This window comes from Bufo gargarizans, chromosome 8, assembly GCF_014858855.1.
Source record: "Bufo gargarizans isolate SCDJY-AF-19 chromosome 8, ASM1485885v1, whole genome shotgun sequence".
NCBI lineage: Eukaryota > Metazoa > Chordata > Amphibia > Anura > Bufonidae > Bufo > Bufo gargarizans.
This window is the reverse complement of record NC_058087.1, coordinates 7,547,206-7,571,025: the sequence shown is the minus strand read 5'-3', so window position 1 is coordinate 7,571,025 and position 23,820 is coordinate 7,547,206. Positions and strand designations below refer to the sequence as shown.

Here is a 23,820-nt window from a genome sequence, read left to right as displayed (position 1 = left end):
AAATGAATGGGGCTGCGTGAAAATCACATTGCATCCGCAAGCAAGTGCAGATGCGTTGCGATTTTCACGCATGGTTGCTAAGGAGACGAGGGATGTATGACCCAGGACCCCATTTACTATATTATTTTCTATTATAACCAGGTCCTTCTATCTTCATTCATCAGGACCTGCGCTGATGTCACGGCGCTCACCACATGGTGAGCACGATGATGTCAGCGAAGGTCCTTTGGCAGGTCCTTCAAGAAAAACAAAGAAGAGGATCCCGGCTGCGCGATCAAGTGGATGAGGTGAGTTATGTTTTTATAATTTTTTTACCCTCAATTGATATTATACTTTAGCATTCTTTAATACAGAATGCTTTATTTTCCATTATAACCATGTTATAATAGTAAATAATAAAATCTACAGAGCACCAAACCCAAACCCGAACTACAGTGAAGAAGTCCGGGTTCGGGTCTGGGTACCTCATTCAGTTTCTTCTCACGCACGTGCAAAACGCATTGCACTCGCGCAGAAAAAACTGAACAACGGATCACAATCACAGTCAAAACCGACTGACTGAAGTTGCGTGCCTACTCACACGATTTTCCCGTGACGCACCTGCATCGCATCCGGTCCTCACCCGTGACGTCCGTGTGAAAGGGGCCTTAGAGTCCTGAATTCTACTGAATTACACTGAAATAATGCTGTCAGTTTAATTCAATAGATTTCAGGACTCTATGGCCTGGTTCAGACAAGCGTGTCCTGTGCGGAAATCGCACAAAGATGCTGTGTGTCTCTGCATGAACTTACTTCTACAAACTTATACTGACATAATGCAGTCAGGATAATTCAGTGGGTACAGGTCATGCAGAGAAACACAGAACTATACATCAGTATAATGGCGTGTGCTCCTGCGAAATGAGCAGTGTCCATAACAGAGAATCACACTCGCAAGCGAAGCGTGATTTCCGCACAGGACAAACTCGCCTGAAACAGATTTTAGGATTACACAGCATTATAAATCAGTATATTGCGGACCCGATACGGCCATGGCAGGGCAAAGGCTGTGCGCATGAGGCCTAAGAGACAGAGAGATGAGCAAGTCTACATCCACATAAGATCTGTGTTTAGTTCTCCAAGATGTTTGGAACAACCTCCGTGCTGAGTTCCTTCAAAAATCTGTGTTCAAGTGTTCCTAGAAGAACTGATGCTGCTTTGAAGACAAAAAGCAGTCACACTAAATATTATTTGGATAAGTGATGAGCGGCGGGGGTCATATTCGAATTTGCGAATATTTTGTAGAATATTCGTCAAATATTCGCAAATTTAAATATTCGTAATATTCTATGATTTTTTTTCTCGGCAAGGTAATGATCGTTTAATATGTGAATTTTCCAACTTACAACTATTAGACAAAGAAGATTATAGCAAAGAAGATTATAGCACTATATTAGCTAAATTGCTATAACTTTGTTTTTTCGAATATTCATAATATTCTAAAACAAGAATATATAGCAATATAGCAAATATTCGAAAAAAAACTAATATAGAGCAATTTAGCTAATATAGTGCTATAATCTTCTTTGTCTAATAGTTGTAATTTTTTCTCATCTGAAGTTCATATTGGAAAAAAATTACAACTCAAAAAAAAAATGATTATAGCACTATATTAGCTAAATTGCTCTATATTCATATTTTTTTTTTCGAATATTCGCTATATTGCTATAACTTGTTTTTTTCGAATATTCGAAAAAACGAATATAGAGCAATTTAGCTAATATAGTGCTATAATCTTATTTTTTTTGAGTTGTAATTTTTTTTCCAATATGAACTTCAGATGAGAAAAAATTACAACTATTAGACAAAGAAGATTATAGCACTATATTAGCTAAATTGCTCTATATTCTTTTTTTTTTAATATTCTCTATATTGCTATATATTCTTGTTTTAGAATATTACGAATATTCGAAAAAATGATGTTATAGCAATTTAGCTAATATAGTGCTATAATCTTCTTTGTCTAATAGTTGAAAAATTTGCATTACGAAAATTCGCAAACAACACTACTCCTAAAGTCAAATATACTGCAGCCTTCTCATTGGCCCACAAGCAAGAAGCAGGGAGGGATCATGTGTACTGATAAAAAAAAAAAAAAAAAGTATCACTATATTCAAAATATTTGCAAATTTTCGAAGTACCTATAATCGCGATAAAAATTTGAATATTCATGATCAATACTAATTTGGATTTACATTTCTTTTTTGTTCATTCACTGTGCATTGTGTTAAACTAATCTATTAACGCTTCTATTCTGCATATTTTTTTCTGTACCTGCCTAAAACTTTTGCGCTTCACTGTACATATAAAAAAAAAAAAAAAATTAAAAGCATGAAAAGCCTTGATCTCAATCACAGTAGTTTTTAGATTCAACTTGACCCTTCAAGATGGCGCTAAAATCCAGACATTATTGTTTTTTTTTCTCGCAGTGTGATTTGCGTGAGCCTAATGGTCTACGGATTGCACCAGTACCTCTCTACAATACTTTCCATGATGTCTTCAAGTTCATTAAAATTTTGGGAGAAGCTTTGGCCTCTGTTAGAAACTCACCAGCTACAAATGGGACAGAAGAGTAAAGATGGAGGACGGGAGCTAATCACTGACTGTCCATCGTTTTACATACTCATAGATTCAAGGATTAAATGAAATGATTGAAAATGTTAAAAGGAATTAGCTAGTTATTATTGTGGATGTATTTCCTATAATAATATATATAATTTTTACACAAGCATAATGTTTTGGGGTTTCTGTCACTAAAAATAAAAAATATTTATTTGCACACTTATTATATTACTTTTACAATTACCATCACATTCGTATATGTGTCTCTTGTATGGGCTCTCTTAATTTTGCAGGTGCTGTGTAGAGATGAGAAAAGTATTGGAAAATTCGATTTGGCTGCTTCGCCGAATTTTACAAAAAAATTCACTTTGTGACAAATTACTTAGTCACGAAGCACATTTCTTTGTAAGTAGTGGGTGCAATGACAGGGAGCGGTGATTTGTGCAGCCCCCCGTCACTGTACCCCTCAGATGCTACAATCAAACATGATATTGGCATCTGATGTGCATTAGGCCTCATTGCAAATTGCGGAGCCGCAAAACATGGAAGCCGCCCGTGTGCCTTCTGCAATTTGCGGAATGGAACAGGTGGCCCATTGTAGAAATGCCTTGTCTGCAAAACGGACAAGAATAGGACATATATTTTTTAGCGGGGCCACGTAACAGAGCAATGGATGCGGACAGCACACGGAGTGCTGTCCGCATCTTTTGCGGCCCCATTGAAGTGAAAGGGTCCGCACCCGAGCCGCAAAAACTGCGGCTCTGATGCGGACCAGAGCAATGGTCTTGTGCATGAGGCCTAACATTGTGTAAAACTAAAAAAAAATAATAATAAAAAAATAAATAAAAAATAAATAAAGAATCATACTTACCCGATTCATTTGCTTGCGATGGGCCGCCATCTTGCTTGAAGATCTGAGTTTTACAAAACAATTTGTTTCGTGCCGAATTACTTCGTCACAAAGCACATTATTCTGTAGGTAGCTGATACAATGGCAGGGAGCGGTAATTGTGCAGCCCCCGTCATTGAACCCCTCAGATGCCACATTCATCGCTGATCAGATCGGCATTAGGAGGGGGCAAGCTTGGAAATTACCCAGGGCCCCTATTGTCTAGGGGGCCCCCTGTTTTAGTGCTACTGTTCAGCTGAACGTCCGAGGAAGCAAACAGGTGAACAGCTGCACTTTACAATGCAGTGTAAGGTCTCCTCCCTCACATGTAAGAGAAATCATTACCCTAGTGCTGACAGGACCTGCGATAATGTCAGATGCAGGAGGCGGAGCTCAGCAGAGAAGAGGGGATGAAGGACCTGCAATGACCTAATCATCATGTGACCAGAACAGGAGGCGGAGCTCAGCAGTGCAGTAAAGTAATGAAGAAGACCAGTGATGCATGTGAAGAAGTATGGCTTCAATTTAGGTGCCAGGGAAATGCTAGGAGTTGTAGTCCTCTCCTCTTATACCTCTGTCCTGTTATGTAATATCAGAGTACATTACAAGAGGTATGAGGAGAGGACTACAACTCCCAGCTTGTTATGTAATATCAGAGTACATTACAAGAGGAGGTATAAGAGGAGAGGACTACAACTCACAGTATGTCCAGGCCATTATTATATAATATCGGGGTACATTACAACACCCTGGATATGCTGGGAGTTGTATACCTCCTCTAATAATGTACTCTCATATTACATAACTGCTTGGACATGCTGGGAGTTGTAGTCTTCTTTTATACCTCCTCTTGTAATGTACTCTGATATTACAGAATAACAGGTTGGACATGCTGGGAGTCATAGTCTCATCCTCTTATACGTCCGCCTGTAATGTGCTCTGATATTAAATAATAATGGCTTAGACATGCTGGGAGTTATAGTCCTCTCCTGTTATACCTCCTGCAATAATGTGCTCTGAATTAGGTCTCGTTCACATGAACGTTTTTGCATTCCATATACGGGCCGTTTTTTTAGTTCCGTACACGGTCCATATACGGAACCATTCATTTCAATAGTTCCGCAAAAAAAAAATACAGAATGTACTCCGTATGCATTCCGTTTCCATATTTCCATTTTTCCGTTCCGTTCAAAGATAGAACATGTCCTATTATTGCCCGCAAATCACATTCCGTGGCTCAAGTCAATGGGTCCGCAAAAAAAAAAAACAGAACACATACGGAATGTACACAGTAGGTCTTCCGTATCCGTTCTGTTTTTGCAGAACCATCTAATTAAATTTTATGCCTAGCCCATTTTCTTTCTATGTAATTACTGTATACTGTATATGCCATACGGAAAAACGGAACGGAACCAGAAACACTACTAAAACAGAAAACCGGATCTGTTAAAAATGGCTCTCAAAACACTGAAAAAGTCATAGGGTGCCACTTCATTACCCATAAAGGAGGCGCACTCATGGTGGTCCACCTTCACAAGCCTCAGGCTGCTAGGGCTACTTTCAAACTAGCATTACCATTTTCCGGTATTGAGATCCATCATAGGGTCTCAATACTGGAAAAAATTCTTCCGTTTTGACCCCATTCATTGTCAATTTGGACAAAACGTAACTGAACAAAACTGAGTGCACAAAAATGCAAGACGGATCCGTCATTCAGCATGATCTGCGCTGACGTCACCCCGCTCACCACGTGGTGAGCGCAATAACGTCATCAAAGGTCCTTTTGCAGGTCCTGAAAGAAGAAGACGAGGCCGGCTGCGCGATCAAGTGAATGAGGTGAGTTAATTATATATATTTTTTTAACCCCTCCAGCCCTATTGTACTATGCATTCTGTATTAAGAATACTATTATTTTCCCATTTAACCATGTTATAAGAGAAAATAATAAAATCACCGAACCCCGAACCTGAACTTCAGTGAAGAAGTCCGTGTTCGGGTCTGGGTACCACATTCAGTTTTATCACACGCGTGCAAAACGCATTGCACCTGCGTGATTAAAACTGAACAACGCAACGACTGAACAAGTCAAAACTGACTGAAATTGAGTGCGCACTCGCGTGGGTTTCCCTGCAATGCACGCGCAACACATCCGGAGCAAATCCGGGACACCCATGTGAAAGAGACCTAACTCTGACAGAATCTGAAAGAATTGAAAACGGATCTGTCCTCCATTGACTTTCAATGGAGGTCATGACTGATCCGTCTTGGTAATGTTAACGATACAACCGGATCCGTTCATAACGGATGCAGACGGTTGTATTTTCAGTAACAGAAGGGTTTTTGCTGAACCCTGTCGGACCCAGCAAAACCGCTAGTGTGAAAGTAGCCTGAGCATCAAGCCTGTGAGGCATTAGAACCGAGCAAGAAGCTGCAATAACATCACTGCAACCTCCTGCTCTGGGTCTTGTATGATGACGTCATCACGTGAGACTCGGAGCAGGAGTGGTGATGTCATTGGGATTGCATGCATCAGGATGCAGCAAGGCGGGGGGATGGGAGGGAGGCAATTTTTTATTTTTATTTTTATACTAAATGTCCACATGATTTGCTGGGGGCACCAGGGAAGGAAGGAGATCATTATATATACTTGGCACTACTGGGGAGGAATGGAGGAGTATTATATACTGGCGCTACATGGGAACATTATATATTATAATGGCACTATGGGGGAGCATTATATATTGGAACTAGTGGGGGGCACTACAGGGGGACATTAGAGCCACTGAGAGCATTATGGTTATATTACTACTAAAATACTGCAGGGGCGTTATTATTTGACACAATATGGAGGGCATTGCTACTAATGGGGTCTATCTTGGGGAGTATTATCACTATTGGGGGCACCATTACTAATGAGGGCAGTCTGGGTGTATAGTATAGTATAGTGTTTGTGGACATGGGGTGGAGCACAACAGGCACAGTATTGGGGGTAGCTTCAAGAGGTTCTCCAAGTTTTTTCATATTGATGACCCAGCCTTAGGATTGGTAATCAATATTAGATTGGTCGGGGTTCTGACAACTGGCACTCCTGACAATCAGCTGTTTGAGGAGACGGCGTGCGCTGTGCTGACATGCCGTATCCGTTCTCTCTTCCTGCTCTGCTGCTGTATGTCTATGGGACAGCAGCAGTGAACAGCAAGTGCCATCTCCTCAAACAGCTGATCGGCGGGGGTGTCGGACGTCGGACTGTGTTTTTAGCACATTATTACAATATGTGGGCCCCCTCTTTTGATTTTGCCCAGGGCCACATTTTGTCTAAAACCGACCCTGATCATGGCATCAATATTAAAGCATTTTAGGAGTTGCTCCAAAAAAAATGTTTTTTAAATTAAATTGTACTTCTCTCATCCATGTAAGCCCGAAGAGGCAGCCGCGGCCATCTTGCTTAAAGATCCAGCATGAAATCTTTAGTGACGTAGGATGGCCTTATTATTAGTTTTGAGAGCGTATAATTATCACGAATATCACAACTTCGCTAATTCGAGAATATTTCGAATATAGTACTATTTATTCGCTATATCGAATATTTGTCATTTTTTAACATCTGAACACGATTCCTCCCTGCTTCTTGCTTGTGGGTCAATGAGTCATTGGCCCACAAGCAACTTAAGCAGGAAAGAATCATGTTTTCATATTGAAAAAAAATTACGAATATTCTAAAAAACTGATATATAGCGATATAGCAAATTATATTCATTATGTAGAATATTAGTTTTTTTCTTTTTTTTCTTTCAATGTGTACTGTTATTCCACTTTGGCAATTGGCATACTCCTCTCCGACAAGCATCCCCATCACCATGGGAACGCCTGTGGGTTAGAAAAAAAAACATCGGATCTGCGTTTTCCCTGAGAATGTGAAAACTCAAATACAACAGTATATTCTAATCCACAGGCGTTCCCATGGTGACGAGGATGCTTGTCGGGGAGGAGTATGCTCAAGTGGAATAACAGTACAGATATATGCTAAAGTGGAATAACAGTACAGATTGAAAAAAAAAGACAGATATTCTAATCCACAGGCGTTCCCATGGTGACGAGGATGCTTGGAGTGGAATAACAGTACAGATTGAAAAAAAAAGATATTCTAAATTACGTATATAATCGCTATATTGCTATATATTTGTTTTTTAGAATATTCATCATATTCTAAAACAAGAATATACGGTATAGCAATATAGCGAATATTCGTAAAATACACATATAGACTGCAAGTTTAGCTAATATAGTGCTATAATGTCTTTTTTCATAGTCGTAATTTTTTTTTCTCATGAACTTCAGATTTGAATAAAAATTACAACTTAAAAAAAAAGGTTATAGTATTATTTTAGCTAAATTGCAGTGTGTATGTTATGAATATTTGCAATATTTCTATATATCAGTTTTTTAGAATATTCATCATATTCTAAAACAAGAATATATAGCACTATTTATATAGTGCTATATATATTAGTTTTTGATCAATTTCGCATTGCGCGATTTTTACATTGCAGATTTTTTGCAATTATGAAACTAATCTCGAATATAATATTCGCGAATATGTGACAAATATTCTATCAAATATTGGCTTCGGAAAGGCGCAAAATTATCATACAGAAGAAACAAGATGAAATTTTGGATTGGATGGCTCGCTCCTCCTCTCAGTCGCAGCAGGATAATATGGGTATGACTTTAGAGTCTGACACCATGCTGTGGAGCCAGGGGTCACATCATTCTTCCTGCTTCTCCTCCTTGCAGCTCCAGAGAAGGCTTTCAGTGGACTCCACTCTGTCTTCACTGCCCCTTTCTAGTGGGGAGCCTTCTTTCCACTAGAAGTGGCAAGAAAACCCCACCACGCCCTATGGCAGGTAGTCAAGGGAGTCTCCCTGTTGATGATTTATGCGAGAGCAGTCATCGTTTGTATTGCCCTGAGAAGGAGGTTGATCAGGAGGCTGAAAACCCCAGGCATATCCGTATTGGTAGTAGTAGTAGTGTCGCCTGTAGCTGCAGTATTGTCGTTGGGGTAGCGACTGTGGTAGTCGTGGCAAATGCAGGGGAGGGGGCCAAAGAACCCATCATGATATCCCGCAGTCTAATAGAGGTTGCAGGGAGGGTGAGGATTCCGATGATAATTGTGTGCTGGACAGGACCTGGGAGACGGATTGGGGTGCTGAGGAGGAGGCAACATCAGAGGAGGAGGATGATGGCAGCAGCAATAAAGAGCATATGCCACGTGCCTCCCAAAGAAAAGCAAGGGCCACGTCTTCTTTGGGATCTGATGATGCCACTGATGCTGTGGGTGTGTTAGGATCAAAATGTGCCAGAGCTAAGCCGAGCACGGCTGCCTCTACCTCTGCATGAGTATCTCCCATCTGCACTTTTTTTCCACGATGCCGGACGACAGAAGTATTGCCCTGTGCAAGCTGTGCAAGAGCAAAAAAGGACGTGGGACAGCTCTAATGAACGGCATCATCCTATCCCAAGGGCAAGCAAAAGCGGCAGCCATCTACAGCAACAGGAGTTCCCTCCTTCTCCCGTTCCGCCTTGTGGCAGCCAGGCCACATCCACAGGCAGTACAGTGTCTTTCACATTGTCATCATCCCTTTCCACTTCTCCTTCTCATACTCCTCCTCTCTCGCACCATTGTCAGCCATTGATAATGGAATGCGTGGTCAGGAAACAGCTCTACGCATCCAGCAATCCGCTGGTGCGCAAGCTTAAAGGGAGCTGAACCAGGACATACCTCCATTTTCACCCAGGCAGCCCCCCTGACTTGAGCATTGGAGCAGTTCATGCTCCGATGCTCTCCTTTGCCCTGTGCTAAATCGCACAGGCGAAAGGCATTTTCAGGAGTTCCGGTGATGAACCGGGCTCTCCATGGGGCTGCCAGGAAGCCTGGTGACATCACCGATACTGATGGGCGGGCTTTAGCGATGCCCTAGCCAGTAAAACGGCTAGTGCAGCACCAAAGCACGCCCATCAGAGCCAGTGACGTCAACGAACATACTGCCGGGCGGAAACCTCCGTCCGGCAGTGTGTTATTGTAAACAAAAGAGCCCGTGGCCTGCACTATCTAGCACAGGGCAAGGGAGCACATGGGAGCATGAGATGCTCCGATGCTAACATTAAGTGGAATGCCTGGGTGAAAATGTGGGTATGCCCGGGTTCAGCTCTGAACCTGGACAATCCCTTTAATTTCCACCTTGCCAAGTTGCTGCCGTAGAATTTAGTCAAGTCTACTGTCTTTAGGGGGCTAATGGCATGCACTCAACCTTGCTAGAAGATACCTAGCAGGCAATATTTCTCCCAAAAAGCAATCCTTGCCTTGCATTCATGTGGTGGACAATGTGAGCCACTCCCTGTGATTCTCGCTGTGCTGCAAGGTTCACGCCATGGTGGACACCTAGAGCAGCTCTTACGGGCAGGGACAGTAGATGTCTTTAACGGCCCACTGGGTCAATGTTTTTTGTAGCAGTGGCGAGGTAGCACCCCAGCAAAGAGGCTAGGTCTTTTTGATCCCCCTAATGATTGTGTCTGCCTGGCTCCCACACCTGGCACTTATCTTCCTCCTCCGCCTCCTTCTTCATGGATGCTTGCCCATCCTCAACAACAGCAGGACACAGGGTCTCTCGCATTACACCTCCTTCCTATCACATGTATCTGGTGTTACTACTCCGGCGAGTAGTGATGAGCGGCAGGGGCGAATATTCGTCATATATTCGAGAATTTGCTATTATTTTCTTGATTGCGAAAATCGGCAATGTAATATGCGCGTATTGCGCGTGAAATACAGGCGTGGGTCACTGTTGCTACATTTTTCAAGCTGCTAGAAGTTTCCTGAGACTGGAGAAAATGGTTGGCACGGCAGAATAATACAATAGCTTTATATGCAGATAGAGTGCTCCAATATATTCCCGATTGTGCGAATTGGAAATTATTGATGCGCATATTTTTGCGCAATACGTGCAACTTCACATTTTAGCAGGTCTGACTACATATTACTGATTGGTGCATTAAGAATTGTTGTGAACTTGTGACATCACAGCACTGTGTCTGTACCATGTATGTATGGACAGCAGAACCTATCAGCTACACTATATCACTATCTAAACTACACTATCTCCGGCTAACTATCTGTATTATATATATAAGCTAACTAATTAACTATCTAATGTAATGAGTGGAAAGCACAGAGCACAGCAATGTCACTGGTCTCTCTCTCAGAACTCCATAAAACTACAGAAAGTGGCTGCTGGGGAAGGTTCTTATATAGTAAGGGGTAGGGAACTTTCCTATTGATTGCCAGGGATGTTTCCAAGCTCAGATGTTGCTAAGTGCAGCCTTCTCATTGGCCCACAAGCAAGAAGGGAGGTTACTAATGAAAAAAACTAATCTTAAATATTCGCGAATACGAATATATAGCACTATATTCTAAATCTTAGCGAATTCTCGAAGTGGCGATATTCTCGATTAAAATTAGTGATTCGAATATTCACGCCCAACACTACCGGCGAGCAGTTGCTAAAGGAACAGTGGCCTGAACTGGCACACAATGCTCTTTTTCTTCTTTCTTACCAGGCCTCCAGTGTCATCTCAGAGTTTTTTTTTTAGCAACAGTGGGGGAGGTTGGTGGCGTGGTGACACCAAAAGGACCAAATGGTCCTCTGCGAGTTTCCAAAATATCACTTTTGTCAAAAGGAACCATAGGACATAAGGGAAATTTTTGGGGAATCTTTGGAATATGGAAAAGCATAACACATGTGCGTTGTATGGTAATGCCGTCAAATGTGCGTTTACCCATCTCTATGTATGTCAATATTACTCAGACACTATTTACTATTTATGTTATTGCATTCGAGAGCTTGAGAAGGGGCGAGGGGGAGGGAAAAATTCATAAAAACTTAACAAAAATAAATAAGTTTTCCTAAAAAATCCAAATCCTAGGAGACTATAAGGTGTTATATATAAATTTTCAGGGCAATTGGAGCAACTTAAGTTTGGTCCAAATCGATTCAGTTCCAATCCAAACTTTTCACTCATCCCTACCCTCTACTGCCTATGTCCATAGTTGTTTTGTTACATGTCTTTAAAGTTGAGTTATAGGAACTGCAGAATGGACATGTGTCAAACAGCCTCACACTAACTTATGACCTAGGTTGCCTCTATCACCATGGCCATGGGAAAAGGTTGCATAGTGACTTTGCTTGTTTGGCTCAGCTGTCTCCATAATGCCTATACATTTCAAGGAGTCAGATTGCGTGATGGTCACCAAACTTAATCCAATGCTGCCTCGTATCTATGCAATATAGACTATTAAATGTTGTTGGACCCACTGTGCCAACTAACCAGTTTGGCTTTGTGCTGTCCCTAATTTTTTGTATCGATGATTCGTTTGTGTCATGTGACCATGGAGCGGGACTAAAGCGCTTGCTATTACTTACTGCTCCGTGGTCACCTGCCGGCCCGTCCCGAGCTGCACTGGATTCTGACACATCGTCAGGTCATAGTGTACGTAAGCGCGCACTATGACCCGACGCTGTGTGATGTTAGGATCCAGTGGGGACATGGCACTGAAGGGGGACAGCCGGCAATGGATGGCATGGAGGGGCGGGTGGGGACATGGAGGGGCTGACTGATGGCAGTGGGGGACATGGAGGGGCTGATCTGATGGCACTGTGGGGGTGGGGACATGGAGGGGCTGATCTGATGGCACTAAGGGACATGGCGGGGCTGATCTGATGGCACTGGGGGAGTGGGGGACAAGGAGGGGCTTATCTGATGGCACTGGATGAGTAGGGGACATGGAGGAGCTAATCTCATGGCACTGGAGGACCTAAAGGGGCTGATCTGATGGCACTGGGGGACATGGAGGAGCTGATCTGATGGCACTGGAGGCGTGGGGGACATGGAGGGGCTGATCTGATGGCACTGGGGGAGTGGGGACATGGAGGGGGCGATCTGATGGCACTGGGGGACATGGAGGGGGTAACTAATGGCACTAGGGGAGTGTAGGACATGGAGGGGCTGATCTGGTGGCACTGGGGGAGTGGGGGACATGAAGGGGCTGATCTGATGGCACGTGGGGAGTGGGGGACATGGCAATGGATGTCATGGAGGGGCTGATGGCACTGGTGGAGTGGAACTGAAGGCACTGGGGGAACTGATGCACTTGGGCTGATCGTAGAGGGGGGAACGAAGGGTGTTGGAGACTGATGGCAGGGGGTCTGATGAGTTTTTATAAAGGAAAACAGACTATTAATTCATTTTTTCTTATTAAAATACTCGATTAATCGTAAAAAAATATCGATAGAATACTCGATCACTGAAATAATCGTTTACTGCAGCCCTACTCAAATGTGATTTAAAAAAATCGGATTTTAAAAATAAAGTTAAAAAAGAAATATTTGCTCTTGTCATTGATACGATCTAAATGTCACATTCCTGTCAGTTGCAATGTACAATGCTAAGAACAACTGTTTCCATGACAAAATCTGACAGATGTTTCTGGCTCTTTATTGCATTTGTGTCCTCACAGTGACTTTCTATTTATTGAGCAACTTCCTTACAGACATAACCATGGAGAAGGAACCACACTGCGAGGAAGACTCCTGTGTTAAATGTGATACTCAAAATACAATGAAGCTCTTAAAGACGGGGATAAGTAGGAAAAAAGGTAGATAACTGTAAAAGGGCAAAAAGTTTAATGGTAAAAAGGAAACTTTACACAATGTTTCTTCTATGTGCTGGAGTTACTTGCATAATCAACAATAACTTGAAGATCAACACAATTGTGAGGATTTGCTATTTTTCCCATGTTTCTGGATAAAGCACTTTTTTTTTTTTCCTCTGCAGGAAGGAAAAGTGGCAACTATTTCCACCTGTGTATGCACATTCTTTGAACTAGGTCAAATATAATCACTATACTAAGTATAATCTCTATACTATAGGATGTGAAAATGTAATACATAAAGTAAATGGGGCATGCAGCCATTTATTATCTTTTTCCTAAAATGATATCAACGGTATAAAATAATAAGTGAAGTTGGACTCACCTCACTGATCCATCTCTGTTCCCGTTCTGATTATTCCAAGTCTCCCACCAGTGCCTCTCAACCAGGGTTGCCAACCATCCAGAAATTTCTAGAAAGGCTGTAAAAATAGATTTTTTTTCCTGTGTCCTTGAAAAATAAATAGACGTGTCCCTGATTTTTTTGAGGCTGGTGGTACTTGACTAGATTATTTTGGTGGTAATTATCATCATTTTACAGCTCACAATAAATGGTGGTAATGAGGTGTTATCAGTATAGCGAGCTATAGACATGTATTACTTATAGTCTTTATAATTCATTATGGTTTTCCAATTTGTCCATAACAAATGTTGGTTGTCTGTGATTTTTGGATAAGTGGTCCAGTAAATAACTGATTAGCCAATCACTGGCAAAGGCAGATCCCCACTGTGGCCACTGATGGGCTGAGATGTTTTAAGGTTCTGAACCTTGTTTGCCTGAAGATCCACTTTTGACTTCTTGGTTCACAGCTAGAGTTGAGCGGACACCTGGATGTTCGGGTTCGAGAAGTTCGGCCGAACTTCCCGGAAATGTTCGGGTTCGGGATCCGAACCCGATCCGAACTTCGTCCCGAACCCGAACCCCAGTGAAGTCAATGGGGACCCGAACTTTTCGGCACTAAAAAGGCTGTAAAACAGCCCAGGAAAGAAGGCTGCAAAAGGCAGCAACATGTAGGGAAATCCCCTGCAAACAAATGTGGATAGGGAAATGAATAAAAATAAAAATAAAATAAATAAAAATTAACCAATATCAATTGGAGAGAGGTCCCATAGCAGAGAATCAGGCTTCACGTCAGCCACCACTGTAACAGTCCATTGTCATATATTTAGGCCCAGCACCCAGGCAGAGGAGAGAGGTCCCGTAACAGAGAATCTGGCTTCATGTCAGCAGAGAATCAGTCTGCATGTCATAGCAGAGAATCAGGCTTCACGTCAGCCAACATTGGAACAGTCCATTGTCATATATTTAGGCCCAGCACACAGGCAGAGGAGAGAGGTCCCATAACAGACAATCTGGCTTCATGTCAGAAGAGAATTAGTCTGCATGTCATAGCAGAGAATCAGGCTGCACGTCAGCCACCACTGCAACAGTCCATTGTCATATATTTAGGCCCAGCACCCAGGCAGAGGAGAGAGGTCCCGTAACAGAGAATCTGGCTTCATGTCAGCAGAGAATCAGTCTGCATGTCATAGCAGAGAATCAGGCTTCACGTCAGCCAACATTGGAACAGTCCATTGTCATATATTTAGGCCCAGGCACCCAGACAGAGGAGAGAGGTCCCGTAACAGAGAATCTGTCTTCATGTCAGCAGAGAATCAGTCTGCATGTCATAGCAGAGAATCAGGCTTCACGTCAGCCACCACTGCAACAGTCCATTGGCATATATTTAGGCCCAGCACCCAGGCAGAGGAGAGAGGTCCCGTAACAGAGAATCTGGCTTCATGTCAGCAGAGAATCAGTCTGCATGTCATAGCAGAGAATCAGGCTTCACGTCAGCCACCACTGCAACAGTCCATTGTCATATATTTAGGCCCAGCACCCAGGCAGAGGAGAGAGGTCCCGTAACAGAGAATCTGTCTTCATGTCAGCAGAGAATCAGTCTGCATGTCATAGCAGAGAATCAGGCTTCACGTCAGCCACCACTGCAACAGTCCATTGTCATATATTTAGGCCCAGCACCCAGGCAGAGGAGAGAGGTCCCGTAACAGAGAATCTGGCTTCATGTCAGCAGAGAATTAGTCTGCATGTCATAGCAGAGAATCAGGCTTCACGTCAGCCACCACTGCAACAGTCCATTGTCATATATTTAGGCCCAGCACCCAGGCAGAGGAGAGAGGTCCCGTAACAGAGGATCTGGCTTCATGTCAGCAGAGAATCAGTCTGCATGTCATAGCAGAGAATCAGGCTTCACGTCAGCCACCACTGCAAAAGTCCATTGTCATATATTTAGGCCCAGCACCCAGGCAGAGGAGAGAGGTCCCGTAACAGAGAATCTGGCTTCATGTCAGCAGAGAATCAGTCTGCATGTCATAGCAGAGAATCAGGCTTCACGTCAGCCACCACTGCAACAGTCCATTGGCATATATTTAGGCCCAGCACCCAGGCAGAGGAGAGAGGTCCCGTAACAGAGAATCTGGCTTCATGTCAGCAGAGAATCAGTCTGCATGTCATAGCAGAGAATCAGGCTTCACGTCAGCCACCACTGCAACAGTCCATTGTCAGATATTTAGGCCCAGCACCCAGGCAGAGGAGAGAGGTCCCGTAACAGAGAATCTGTCTTCATGTCAGCAGAGAATTAGTCTGCATGTCATAGCAGAGAATCAGGCTTCACGTCAGCCACCACTGCAAAAGTCCATTGGCATATATTTAGGCCCAGCACCCAGGCAGAGGAGAGAGGTCCCGTAACAGAGAATCTGGCTTCATGTCAGCAGAGAATCAGTCTGCATGTCATAGCAGAGAATCAGGCTTCACGTCAGCCACCACTGCAACAGTCCATTGGCATATATTTAGGCCCAGGCACCCAGGCAGAGGAGAGAGGTCCCGTAACAGAGAATCTGGCTTCATGTCAGCAGAGAATCAGTCTGCATGTCATAGCAGAAAATCAGGCTTCACATCAGCCAACATTGGAACAGTCCATTGGCATATATTTAGGCCCCAGCACCCAGACAGAGGAGAGAGGTCCCGTAACAGAGAATCTGGCTTCATATCAGCAGAGAATCAGTCTGCATGTCATAGCAGAGAATCAGGCTTCACGTCAGCCACCACTGCAACAGTCCATTGGCATATATTTAGGCCCAGGCACCCAGGCAGAGGAGAGAGGTCCCGTAACAGAGAATCTGGCTTCATGTCAGCAGAGAATCAGTCTGCATGTCATAGCAGAGAATCAGGCTTCACATCAGCCAACATTGGAACAGTCCATTGGCATATATTTAGGCCCCGGCACCCAGACAGAGGAGATGTTCATTCAACTTTGGGTTGCCCCGCAATATAATGGTAAAAGGAAAATAAAAAGAGGATTGAATGAGGAAATGCCCTGGAGTACAATAATATATGGTTAAGGGGAGGTAGTTAATGTCTAATCTGCACGAGGGATGGACAGGTCCTGTGGGATCCATGCCTGGTTCATTTTTATGAACGTCAGCTTGTCCACATTGGCTGTAGACAGGCAGCTGCGTTTGTCTGTAATGACGCCTCCTGCCGTGCTGAATACACGTTCAGACAAAACGCTGGCCGCCGGGCAGGCCAGCACCTCCAAGGCATAAAAGGCTAGCTCTGGCCACGTGGACAATTTAGAGACCCAGAAGTTGAATGGGGCCAAACCATCAGTCAGTACGTGGAGGGGTGTGCACACGTACTGTTCCACCATGTTAGTGAAATGTTGCCTCCTGCTAACACGTTGCGTATCAGGTGGTGGTGCAGTTAGCTGTGGCGTGTTGACAAAAGTTTTCCACATCTCTGCCATGCTAACCCTGCCCTCAGAGGAGCTGGCCGTGACACAGCTGCCTTGGTGACCTCTTGCTCCTCCTCTGCCTTGGCCTTGGGCTTCCACTTGTTCCCCTGTGACATTTGGGAATGCTCTCAGTAGCGCGTCTACCAACGTGCGCTTGTACTCGTGCATCTTCCTATCACGCTCCAGTGAAGGAAGTAAGGTGGGCACATTGTCTTTGTAGCGTGGATTCAGCAGGGTGGCAACCCAGTAGTCCGCACACGTTAAAATGTGGGCAACTCTGCTGTGGTTGCGCAGGCACTGCAGCATGTAGTCGCTCTTGTGTGCTAGGCTGCCCAGAGGTAAGGACAAGCTGTCCTCTGTGGGAGGCGTATCGTCATCGTCCTGCCTTTCCCCCCAGCCACGCACCAGTGATGGGCCCGAGCTGCGTTGGGTGCCACCCCGCTGTGACCATGCTTCATCCTCATCCTCCTCCACCTCCTGCTCATCCTCGTCCTCCTCGTCCTCCAGTAGTGGGCCCTGGCTGGCCACATTTGTACCTGGCCTCTGCTGTTGCAAAAAAACTCCCTCTGAGTCACTTCGAAGAGACTGGTCTGAAAGTGCTAAAAATGACCCCTCTTCCTCCTCCTCCTCCTCCTGGGCCACCTCCTCTTCCATCATCGCCCTAAGTGTTTTCTCAAGGAGACATAGAAGTGGTATTGTAACGCTGATAACGGCGTCATCGCCACTGGCCATGTTGGTGGAGTACTCGAAACAGCGCAACAGGGCACACAGGTCTCTCATGGAGGCCCAGTCATTGGTGGTGAAGTGGTGCTATTCTGTAGTGCGACTGACCCGTGCGTGCTGCAGCTGAAACTCCACTATGGCCTGCTGCTGCTCGCACAGTCTGTCCAGCATGTGTAAGGTGGAGTTCCACCTGGTGGGCACGTCGCATATGAGGCGGTGAGCGGGAAGGCCGAAGTTACGCTGTAGCACAGACAGGCGAGCAGCGTCAGGATGTGAACGCCAGAAGCGCGAACAGACGGCCCGCACTTTATGCAGCAGCTCTGACATGTCGGGGTAGTTGTGAATGAACTTCTGCACCACCAAATTCAGCACATGAGCCAAGCAAGGGATGTGCGTCAAACCGGCTAGTCCCAGAGCTGCAACGAGATTTCGCCCATTACCGCACACCACCAGGCCGGGCTTGAGGCTCACCGGCAGCAACCACTCGTCGGTCTGTTGTTCTATACCCCGCCACAACTCCTGTGCGGTGTGGGGCCTGTCCCCCAAACATATGAGTTTCAGAATGGCCTGCTGACGTTTACCCCGGGCTGTGCTGAAGTTGGTGGTGAAGGTGTGTGGCTGACTGGATAATCAGGTGGAAGAAGAGGAGGAGGAAGCTGAGTAGGAGGAGGTGGCAACAGGAGGCAAAGAATGTTGCCCTGCGATCCTTGGCGGCAGAAGGACGTGCGCCAAACAGCTCTCCGTGCAGTTAGGGAGATATAGCGTCCCTGGCCGTGCTTACTGGTCCACGTATCTGTGGTTAGGTGGACCTTGCCACAGATGGCGTTGCGCAGTGCACACTTGATTTTATCGGATACTTGGTTGTGCAGGGAAGGCATGGCTCTTTTGGAGAAGTAGTGCCGGCTAGGAACAACATACTGTGGGACAGCAAGTGACATGAGCTGTTTGAAGCTGTCTGTGTCCACCAGCCTAAATGACAGCATTTCATAGGCCAGTAGTTTAGAAATGCTGGCATTCAGGGCCAGGGATCGAGGGTGGCTAGGTGGGAATTTACGCTTTCTCTCAAATGTTTGTGAGATGGAGAGCTGAACGCTGGCGTGTGACATGGTTGAGATGCTTGGTGACGGAGGTGGTGGTGTTGGTGGTACATCCCCTGTTTGCTGGGCGGCAGGTGCCAACGTTCCTCCAGAGGCGGAGGAAGAGGCCGAGGCGGCAGCAGCAGAAGAGGCCGAGGCAGCAGCAGCAGAAGAGGTAGCAGGGGGAGACTGAGTGACTTCCTTGTTTTTAAGGTGTTTACTCCACTGCAGTTCATGCTTTGCATGCAGGTGCCTGGTCATGCAGGTTGTGCTAAGGTTCAGAACGTTAATGCCTCGCTTCAGGCTCTGATGGCACAGCGTGCAAACCACTCGGGTCTTGTCGTCAGCACATTGTTTGAAGAAGTGCCATGCCAGGGAACTCCTTGAAGCTGCCTTTGGTGTGCTCGGTCCCAGATGGCGGCGGTCAGTAGCAGGCAAAGTCTCTTGGCGGCGGGTGTTCTGCTTTTGCCCACTGCTCCCTCTTTTGCTACGCTGTTGGCTCGGTCTCACCACTGCCTCTTCCTCCGAACTGTGAAAGTCAGTGGCACGACCTTCATTCCATGTGGGGTCTAGGACCTCATCGTCCCCTGCATCGTCTTCCACCCAGTCTTGATCCCTAACCTCCTGTTCAGTCTGCACACTGCAGAAAGACGCAGCAGTTGGCACCTGTGTTTCGTCATCATCAGAGACATGCTGAGGTGGTATTCCCATGTCCTCATCATCAGGAAACATAAGTGGTTGTGCGTCAGTGCATTCTATGTCTTCCACCGCTGGGGAAGGGCTGGGTGGATGCCCTTGGGAAACCCTGCCAGCGGAGTCTTCAAACAGCATAAGAGACTGCTGCATAACTTGAGGCTCAGACAGTTTCCCTGGTATGCATGGGGGTGATGTGACAGACTGATGGGCTTGGTTTTCAGGCGCCATCTGTGCGCTTTCTGCAGAAGACTGGGTGGGAGATAATGTGAACGTGCTGGATCCACTGTTGGCCACCCAATTGACTAATGCCTGTACCTGCTCAGGCCTTACCATCCTTAGAACGGCATTGGGCCCCACCAAATATCGCTGTAAATTATGGCGGCTACTGGGACCTGAGGTAGTTGGTACACTAGGATGTGTGGCTGTGGCAGAACGGCCACGTCCTCTCCCAGCACCAGAGGGTCCACTAACACCACCACGACCATGTCCGCGTCCTTTACTAGATGTTTTCCTCATTGTTATCGTTCACCACAACAACAAAAATATTATTTGACCCAATGTATTGAATTCAAATTCAGGCCTTTTTTTTAAAGACAACTAACACTATCTGGCTATCTATTTAGGTACCGTATTACACTAATACAGGCACAGCAGTAACCACAGATTTAGCTGACTATAAATTTGAGGCCTATTATTTAGGCGCTGGGTGACAGGTATAGGTTTACTGACAGAATTAGACTTGGAAATGCACAGTAGCGTGTGTGTGAAGTTATTCTGAATGACCCTATGTGCACCTTGAATCTGATTTGCCCTTTTAGGGATAGATTTAAAATAGCTCTGATACAGCAGAAACCACTAAATTAGGAAATTGCTAAATTGGGAATTGTATTTCAACCCAGAACAAAAACTGTGCTTTGACGGACACTAAATAACTTGACCAGCCACAGCAGTAACGACAGATTTAGCTGGATATAAATTTGAGGCCTAGTACTTAGGCGCTGGGTGACAGGTATAGGTTTACTGACAGAATTAGACTTGGAAATGCACAGTAGCGTGTGTGTGAAGTTATTCAGAATGACCCTATGTGCACCTTGAATCTGATTTACCCTTTTAGGGATAGATTTAAAATAGCTCTGATACAGCAGAAACCACTAAATTAGGAAATTGCTAAATTGGGAATTGTATTTCCACCCAGAACAAAAAATGTGCTTTGACGGACACTAAATAACTTGACCAGCCACAGCAGTAACGACAGATTTAGCTGGATATAAATTTGAGGCCCAGTATTTAGGCGCTGGGTGACAGGTAAAGGTTTACTGACAGAATTAGACTGGGATATGCACAGTAGCGTGTGTGTGAAGTTATTGAGAATGACCCTATGTGCACCTTGAATCTAATATACCCCTTTAGGGATAGATTTAAAGTAGGCCTGATACAGCAGAAACCACTAAATTAGGAAATTGCTAAATTGGGAATTGTATTTCAACCCAGAACAAAAAATGTTCTTTGACGGACACTAAATAACTTGACCAGCCACAGCAGTAACGACAGATTTAGCTGGATATAAATTTGAGGCCTATTATTTAGGCGCTGGGTGACCGGTATACGTTTACTGACAGAATTAGACTGGGATATGGCCAAAAAATAACCACACTATTGATGGTTAAATGCACTTGGTGTGACAGCTTGACCAACCACACTATTGAGGGTTAAATGCACTTGGTGACAGGCTCAGCTTGCCCCTGATGTAGTATATGGCCAAAAAATAACCAGACTATTGATGGTTAAATGCACTTGGTGTGACAGCTTGACCCTGATGTAGGATTTAGCCAAAAAACAACCACACCATTGAGGGTTAAATGCACTTGGTGACAGCTTGCCCCTGATGTAGTATATGGCCAAAAAATAACCACACTATTGCTGGTTAAATGCACTTGGTGTGACAGCTTGACCCTGATGTAGGATTTAGCCAAAAAACAACCACACCATTGAGGGTTAAATGCACTTGGTGACAGGCTCAACTAGCCCCTGATGTAGTATATGGCCAAAAAATAACCAGACTATTGCTGGTTAAATGCACTTGGTGTGACAGCTTGGCCCTGATGTAGGATTTAGCCAAAAAACAACCACACCATTGAGGGTTAAATCCACTTGGTGGCAGCTTGTGCTGGCGCTTCACAAGACACAAAATGGCCTCCGATCACCCCAGAAAAAAGTGACTGAAAAACGCTCTGGGCAGCCTAAAAACTGTGAGCAATTCAATAGCAGCAGTTCAATCATCCACAGCTGCAGATCGATCTCTGAATTAAGTCTTTTGGAGGAGTTAATCAGCCTAATCTCGCCCTAACGTCGCAGCTGCAACCTCTCCCTAGGCTGATCAGAGCAGAGTGACATGCGGCGCTACGTGACTCCAGCTTAAATAGAGGCTGGGTCACATGGTGCTCTGGCCAATCACAGCCATGCCAATAGTAGGCATGGCTGTGACGGCCTCTTGGGGCAAGTAGTATGACGTTTGTTGATTGGCTGCTTTGCAGCCTTTCAAAAAGCGCCAAGAAAGCGACGAACACCAAACCCGAACCCAGACTTTTACGAAAATGTCCGGGTTCCGGGTCTGTGTCACGGACACCCCAAAATTCGGTACGAACCCGAACTTATACAGTTCGGGTTCGCTCATCCCTATTCACAGCACATAATCCCCAATGTTTTTGATATTTGTTTGTTTGTTTTTGTAAAAAATGAAAACATAATTTTAGAAATCTTTGCTTATTTATTGAAAAGGAAACACTAAAATCTTGCTTTGACATAAGTATTCAGACCCTTTACTCAAGACTTAGTTGAAGCCCCTTTAGCAGCAATTACAGCCTCCAGACTTCTTGGGGATGATGTGACAAGGTTGGCACACCCCGATTTGGAGATTTTCTGCCATTCTTCTCTGAAGATCCTCTCAAGCTCTGTCAGGTCGGATGGGGATCATCAGTGGACAGCCATTTTCAGGTTTCTACAAAGATGTTCAAATTGGTTCAAGTCAAGGCTCTGACTAGGCCACTCAGACATTCACAGAGTTGTCCTTAAGCCTGTCTCGTCTCGGCTGTGTGCTTAGGGTCATTGTCTTGTTGGAAGGTGAACCTGCAGCCCAGTCTGATGTCCAGAGTGCTCTGGATCAGGTTTTCATAAAGAATATCTCTCTGCTTTGCTTGATTGAGCTTTCCCTCAACTCTGAGCAGTCTCCCTGTCCCAGCCACTGAAAAACACCACGACAGCATAATGCAGCAACCACCATGCTTTGCAGTAGGGGTGGTATTGGGCAGATGGTGAGCAGTGCCTGGTTTCCTCCAGACCAGGGAATCTTGTTTCTCACAATATTAAAGTCCTTTTGTTTCTTTTTTTTGCAAACTTTCATGTGTCTTTTGATGAGGAGCCCGTTCTTTCTGCCCACTGTCATAAACCCTAGATTGATGGGGTGCTGAATAGAGTTGATCGCAAATATTCTTATCGCAAATTTTTATTGCGAATATCGGCACTTTGAGAATTCACGAAGATAGTGATATATTCGTAATCGCAAATATGTTAGATTTTTTTTTTTCATCAGTAACCTCCCTTCTTGCTTGTATGCTAATGAGAAGGCTGCAATGTCTTTGTCTGAGCTTAGCAACATCCCTAGCAACCAATAGGAAAGTTGCCTACCCCTTACTATATAAGAACCTCCCCAGCAGCCATTTTCTCCCAGACTGTGAGCTCTGTGCTGCGATTGGACAGCGCTACAGCCTGGGAGAAGGAATGCCCAGGGAGAAACAGGTCAGACTCCTCCCAGTGTTACCAAGTCAGTGAAAATACCGGGGGACATAGCGGGAGAACGGAGCGGCGCCCCGGAATAATAGTAAGTGCAGTGAGATCCCGGGGGACCGTTCTACACAGCCTGATAGTTATCTTACAATGTTTGGACCGATGAAAAATCCTCTTTAAATAATAGAGGCAGAAAGAAAGACTTTAGACTTTAACTTGATAGAATATAAAGATAAAGCACGAAAAAAAATAAAAAAAATACATATAATACATTGAAAAGTAAGAGTTCTGGAAACAGCTAATAATTTTTAAACATATACAGTATATATATATATATATATATTTTTATATATATAAGTATTAAGGCAATTTGCCTGGATTTGTGGGAGGGGCTGAGTTCCACCTCCAGCCTATTTAAGGCACTCCCCTTACCTGGCTCCTGTACCGTCCGAGGTCTGAACTGCTTGAGAGAGAGTCACTTGAGGAGTCACTGGAGAT

At 44.7% G+C, this 23,820-nt stretch overlaps 1 protein-coding gene across 1 annotated transcript in view; it reads left to right on the top strand.

The window, feature by feature from the left end:
* KYNU (kynureninase) overlaps positions 1 to 2,818 on the top strand; it is a 41,014-nt gene extending 38,196 nt beyond the window's left edge. The window contains exon 7 of the mRNA XM_044303103.1: positions 2,469 to 2,818. Within this exon, the coding sequence (XP_044159038.1) occupies positions 2,469 to 2,615 (147 nt within the window). The 3' untranslated portion in view covers positions 2,616 to 2,818. The remainder of the gene's footprint in view (positions 1 to 2,468) is intronic.
* The last annotated feature ends 21,002 nt before the right edge of the window (positions 2,819 to 23,820 follow it).